The sequence below is a fragment of the Gadus morhua genome, chromosome 7, assembly GCF_902167405.1.
Source record: "Gadus morhua chromosome 7, gadMor3.0, whole genome shotgun sequence".
NCBI classification, from domain to species: Eukaryota; Metazoa; Chordata; class Actinopteri; order Gadiformes; family Gadidae; genus Gadus; species Gadus morhua.
This window is the reverse complement of record NC_044054.1, coordinates 23,071,161-23,077,430: the sequence shown is the minus strand read 5'-3', so window position 1 is coordinate 23,077,430 and position 6,270 is coordinate 23,071,161. Positions and strand designations below refer to the sequence as shown.

At 42.2% G+C, this 6,270-nt stretch overlaps 1 protein-coding gene across 1 annotated transcript; it reads right to left on the bottom strand.

The window, feature by feature from the left end:
* Positions 1-254: 254 nt before the first annotated feature.
* LOC115547758 (lathosterol oxidase) lies at positions 255-4,460 on the bottom strand. The gene is made up of 5 exons (XM_030362194.1): positions 4,346-4,460; positions 2,974-3,197; positions 2,235-2,367; positions 1,806-1,906; positions 255-1,716 (listed from the first exon to the last, which is right to left on the bottom strand). The coding sequence occupies exons 2-5, from the start codon at positions 3,181-3,183 to the stop codon at positions 1,258-1,260; spliced, it is 903 nt and encodes a 300-aa protein (XP_030218054.1). The 5' UTR covers positions 3,184-3,197; positions 4,346-4,460; the 3' UTR covers positions 255-1,257.
* Positions 4,461-6,270: the final 1,810 nt, after the last annotated feature.

Here is a 6,270-nt window from a genome sequence, read left to right as displayed (position 1 = left end):
ATAACTAATATAGAACCACAATCAAAACCAGCAGACAATAGGAATTGTTGCATGGTCAAGAACTCGTATAAGTAGTCAATTTCTGTCAAATAAAATAGATCCTGCCTGCTCTTTCATTTTAATTGCTTTGAAGCGGACTGCGGGACTGAGCAAATACATTTATTTATAACATTTCTGTGAAAGATCGTTGGGGTTAATCTACGTCAGTACAGTATATTGGGGATTCATTTACATAGAGACTCAGTCAAGTGTAGTCATTTTTCAACACATTTTAAATGCTTTATTATTCATCATAACATGATGATTAAAAGCCTCCTTGTTGATTAAGATATCAAAAGAGGTCCACAATAATCACAGCATATCAATTCATTTTGCACATACAAATGAAACAGGAACCCTCTGGAACCAAGCAAACATCCCTGCCTAACCTAGGAACCGATGACCACATATCAGTGTCCTTAGAAGTGTCGATGGTACATGGAAATGTGCTAACATTCAAATGCCTTCAACTCCAGTGCTATATTCCTTCTTTTAAAGGTTGTCTCCTTAAAGAAAGCCCAGTGATCACTGTCACTGTCGTTTGGCGAGGATGGAACCCTTTGCCGCCCTTTACAGCTGTCTATCAATCTTCATGACAGTCTTATAATGAGACCCATCTATCCTTGTTAGCATCTCAGCCAAAATGACATGTTGTTTTTCAGTGCTAAGGTTGGTGTCTTCTGTGGAGCGAGATGGAGGGGTGGGAGGAGTCAAGCAGCCAAGTTCATCCTCCTCCAAGTGCCAAATTACCATATTTGAAGATAAAGCGCTTTTCTAAGCCAATCTGCTCATGGTTAATTTATATGTCCCGTGCCTATCATGTTCTCAAATATAAAATGTCCTGTAAAAATACTTTTTCAGGGATGGTGGCTACTTAATGATATATCATGGCACCGACAAGAGGTTAAAGATCTCTTTCACTTTTATTGCGTTAAGTCACAAAAGGTGTCCGCTGGACTCCAGTGATCTACCACTTTGATACACATTGTCCCGTCCACTGTGCAGTTAACATCATGACTGCTCATGTGGGTTTTGCGAATATGATAAGGGAACTGAATTGTCTCCAGACATCATATCTTTAACTCGATTTGAAGTACTCGCCACCACAACTTCCTCAGGAATGTTTCAATGATTCTTGTCATAATCAAATTACATAAATACATTGGTCCTATCCATCCTGCCCTCGCTTCCCCAGTCTTTCCGCTGCCTTCCTCCTAGCTACTCCTCCTTGCACGCGGCCACTGTGCGTCCGTTCAACGGGCCTCTTACGGCGGCCTTGTCGGGGCGCAGCTTCCCCTCCGCAATCAGCCTCCTGATGAGGTCCAGGGGCCCGTTGCCCGTGAGGGCCGAGGGGTGGCGGTAGGAGCCGCCCAGGCGGTCCCACAGTGTGAAGTACTGGCCGTAGTTGTAGTCAAAGAACAGGTGGTGGTCTGTGTGGTGGGCGGCGCCGTTGATGACCTCCACCAGGGGCCCCGGCACCCGGTAGTCCCCGTCGTGGATGGAGATGGTCCAGATGTTGACGAAGACGTACAGGGCCAGGTAGAGCACCTTGTGGAGGGGGAAGAGGAAGGGGTAGATGTGGTAGGGCAGCCCCTGGAGGAAGCCGTCTACCGGGTGGAAGGCATGGCTGGCGAAGGGTGAGGCCACCTTCCACACGTGGTGCGGCTTGTGGAACAGCTATCGGAGAAGGAATCGCAGTGGTTAGCCAATATTTTCTAGACTGGTTCCTGGATGCTTTGCTGTGCTAGAGCGATATGGAGGCTCACCTTGTAAATGAGCTTGTGGTGCAGGAAACGGTGTATCCAGTAGATGCTCCCGTCTGTGAATAGCAGGAACGACACCATGCTTAGGAACACCATGGGCCAACCTGTAAGCAAGAGAACCAAAATGCAGAAACAAGACTTAGCCTGTGTAGTAGTATATGGTATTAATATTTCCTAGCCAGACAGGGCAGAGGGAAGTGACCCCAGGACCTATCAAGGGAGCTAGAACATCTTAGCCACTGGACCTCTCAGCCCAACAGGCAAGCTGGGCCCATCCAGGGCTGAATAATCAAGTCTGACTGGTGAAGTCTTACACAACACAACTACAGAAGTTGTAAGGTCGATGTACGACAAGAGAAAGTAATAGAATGCACTTTCTAAGGATAGCTGTTCCCTCAAGAGAAAATGAGAGCAAAGGAAAGGGTCTCTTACCCATTGAGTAGTCTGAGACATTGTCGTAGAGTTTGCTATATCCTCTGACTTCGGCAAAGAACAAGGCCACGGTGGGGATACTGATCCAGGGAAGGGAGGTCAGTGCATACTTGATCTCTCTCCGGACCTGGTTCTGAGATTCACAGCAGAAATGATCAACAACCTTCTACATCCACGGTTCAGAACTGAAAACAGGTATTCACATTGGACTTTCCTCTAAAATAAGATAATGTGGATTAAGATAAGAAAGACGAGATAGTATTTTATTAATTCCAGATGGTAAATTCCGGTTTCACAGTAGAAAGTGAAGGACAGTAATAATTGGGTTTGGGGAAAAAAATCAATTTATGTAATAATTGTGAATCTTATCCACCATCATTCTGCACCAAAAATCTTTTTATTCTTTTGTCTAGGTTTGCTTTTACTCTTTTGACGTTATTGCAATCACTTTCTTCAATTAAAAAACGAAAACAAACAAACTTTGAAATACCGTTGGGGATTCAAACCCCTAGTACCCCAAAAAACGATAGATCAACCAATACATCTACAAAAGAATAAATGATCAGAAGCACTTATCTGTATATTTTTTTGTGTGCATCGTTATAGTGCAGCAAGATTGTAAAAAAAACGTGGACTGACAAAGTCTTATAAGGGTCATTGTAGTTGAATGAAAAAGTGTGATGTTGTGTGTCGAGTTGTGTCTTTCTGGACATACTATCTCTATCTCTGACTATCGTACCTCTAAAAAGTGTGGGTGTTTCATCAGCATGTGGTCGAACACGAAGTAGTAACTGATGGCCCCCAGGCCCAGGTAGAGGACCATCGCTCCCAGGTTGGTGAGCACCAGAAGGCTGAGGATCTGCCGCAGCGCCCCCTCCTCGGCCCACGACGCTGGGTACACATAGGGCGTGAGGAGGTGGTAGTCGGCCACATTCAGCACCAGATCCATGGCTCTAGAGGACCCTGGAGATAGATGGAAAGAGAGCGATGAGTGGTAGAAAGGAGGAGAGCAGGAGAGAGAATAGATAGTGTATTTAAGTGAATGATATGTTTTGCCGTGGGTAGCTGCAAACATTATGGAGATGATGGTGTCATTAAGTCAATGTTTAATATTGTAAAATTGTTACAAAAGGATGACAAACAAAAAACATTAGTATGGGAGGCTTCAAGCGCTCTCTGCAAGAGTGATGCAACTCAATAGTATTACTTTATCAGGTCTAAGTGATATTATGACAGTGTTATTATAACAGTGTTATTAATGTATCACTGCCCATTGCTGCAATAGTCAGTTTTACTGGGTAAGAATTATATAAATATGACCAAGGGAGTAGCCACATGGGGGCCAGGGGGGGGCCACGGCCACCATTGGTCAGAGCCTGAACGGAAATTGTGTAAACAAAGCTGGAATATATGCATTATTATTTTGATCTAATTTTGAATTATGAATCTTATCATAAGCGTTAAATGTTGATATTATAAATAAATATTGCACTTAAAGTTGCACTGTAAAACTGAAACCCCAATTGAAGACCGTAGCCCCCCCCCCGCCCTTTAATATGGTTATAGGTTTTGTTTAGCTTTTCATAATCGTAGGGATCAGATTGTGATCTCATGGTTTGAATGATCACTGGGGATCATTGAATATGGGGTCATACTTTTGAGCGTTACAGTAAACAAAACAATTAAAGATGGTCAATTAAACAGCAATTAAACACTCGCAGTCACGATATACTGTTATGTTGGAATCCATTTGATAAGGGGTTGACAATTGAGTAACAACTCTTTCCATTTGTATTTTATGTAGAGCTCTGGTAAAGTCAACAGCAAACAAATGTCCGTTTTCATTATGTAACCTATCCGCCATTGTAGACCTCTATTGGTTATCTAGACATCAATGACATGTTTGATCAAACCCTGATCGAAGTGTAGCCTTCTATTGTAACTAACTGTGTCACACATTCACCACCATTTAAATGAGTGCACGCAACTGCAATTCTGAGCTAAACAACGTTGATATGCAAAGTTCATACAGGTCAACACATTTTAAACTTCACAGTTGCATCGGGTTATTTCAAAAGTACCCTATATATTGTTATGAAATACGGACGTACCTGTACAGATGGAATCGCTGGCCCGAGGTACCGAAGCGTTGAAGTGTATTATCACAGCCAGTCCGCTGCGGCGTCTCCTGCGACGAGCCTACGTCACGCCGAGGATAGCCAATACACGCGAACTTCCTAGGTTGTTATTTAACTGTACCGAGATCCTATTGGTCGACTGGCCGATCTGCTCATGGTGCTATGAGTTATGAAAGGGAGGTTCGAAGTGTTGTGTAAGATATTGATTGATTTATTGATTAAAAAACAATTGGGGATAATTGTAAGGATAATAAAATAGAAAAAATATATTACTAAAAATAATGACCATATGTCTACTGATGACATTCGTCTGATAAATTATAAAGTAGACCTAACTGTTTCAGATGAATCAACTCAGGCTCCCGAAATTCCCTTCTCGCCCCTTATTATTAATCGCTCAAAGTGATGTGCCACGTTCACACTACTGCTGCCACTTGCGGTAGTCTGGTTATTTATGAAATTCATACGAAACATGGACCTATACCTTGAGTCGCCGCAAGATGTCACCAACGATCTTACATAGATCTCTTATTATTTTGAATCATTGGGAAAACTCATGGTTTAACTACAGCTTTATTAATGTCACTGTATATTTAGCACATACTAAATATATATATACGGATGCTTATAATATAGGTTTGTAATGCAATATATATTTCTATGACCACGCTTATCGTGATCTTTGATTTTCATTCATTCATAATGATATTGACGAATAAAAAATGTAATTTATTATCTTAAAGACATAATCAAATAACAAAACACAGAAGATTAACCTCAGACATGGAACAAAGCTCATAGATCTTTCTCATTGGCTGAAATTGGTGCCATTGGCTGTCATTGTGGCAAGTGGCACTGCCTTCAGCCAATCACAGGGCTGAGATGCATGGCCATGGCGGTCCAGGGCACCAGGTTCAAATATGTAACAATCAAATGTTAAATTGTGAGGAAAGATGCTACTAATATGACACAATACAAAAGCTACTTGACCTTTCTCACTCATTTACACACCCATCTCACTCTCATCCCCTCCACCCCCCCTGCACACACACACACACACACACACACACACACACACACACACACACACACACACACACACACACACACACACACACACACACACACACACACACACACACACACACACACACACACACACACACACACAATGCAGCCAATTCAACCTGAATTCAATCTTTAAACCCTTTGGTGGCATTGAGGCGCATCACACATTTGACTGTGCATGTTCTTCTGATGTTGGCAAACTCCCCCCGCGTCCCTCATGGTATTGTGTTTCCCAGGATACAGCAGGTTCCTAAAATATCGACGTTTAGAGCAAATGGAAAGAAGTTCATAACTGAAAGACCTGGATATGAAGGAAACAGAATCTTGTACGGCAAATTGTTTGGTGCAGACAGAGCAAAGTCATCCAAATCAACATAAGGATGGAATCAAAATATATCATGATATGACATGAACACCACCAGACACAGGCGTTAGGCAAGCAGGATTGTCAGCCTGTCTTCTTTGGTGTTGCTATTGACCAATAAGAGCATCCAACATGCACCAAGCACTTACAATTGGCTGTGTCTGTGATATAATATAATTGTGTTCTCATCATGTTATTTGTGTAATGGTAAAGAGATTGTCCTGTTACAATGCTAGAAGTAGAAGTATAAACATAGCAGTAGTAGTAGTAGTAGTAGTTGTAGCGTTCCAAAGCAAACCTGGTCATACTGACAATGGTGTATGCGGCCATGTCCTCTGTTTTCACTCTTTCAACGTATTTTAAAGTGCAGCAGAAAATTCACACATATTACAAAGACTCTCTTGTGGTCATCTTTCCTAATCTAACAAATCTGGTCACATAAAAACAGTTCCTCAAAGCTGCTTCA

Excerpts from the sequence above, each read along its gene's own strand:
- LOC115547758 (XM_030362194.1), bottom strand. The coding sequence starts at position 3,183 with ATGGATCTGGTGCTGAATGTGGCCGACTACCACCTCCTCACGCCCTAT. Across the intron at positions 2,368-2,973 it reads AACACCCACACTTTTTAGAG|AACCAGGTCCGGAGAGAGAT; the intron begins GTACGATAGTCA and ends TGTGAATCTCAG. Across the intron at positions 1,717-1,805 it reads ACCACAAGCTCATTTACAAG|CTGTTCCACAAGCCGCACCA; the intron begins GTGAGCCTCCAT and ends CTTCTCCGATAG.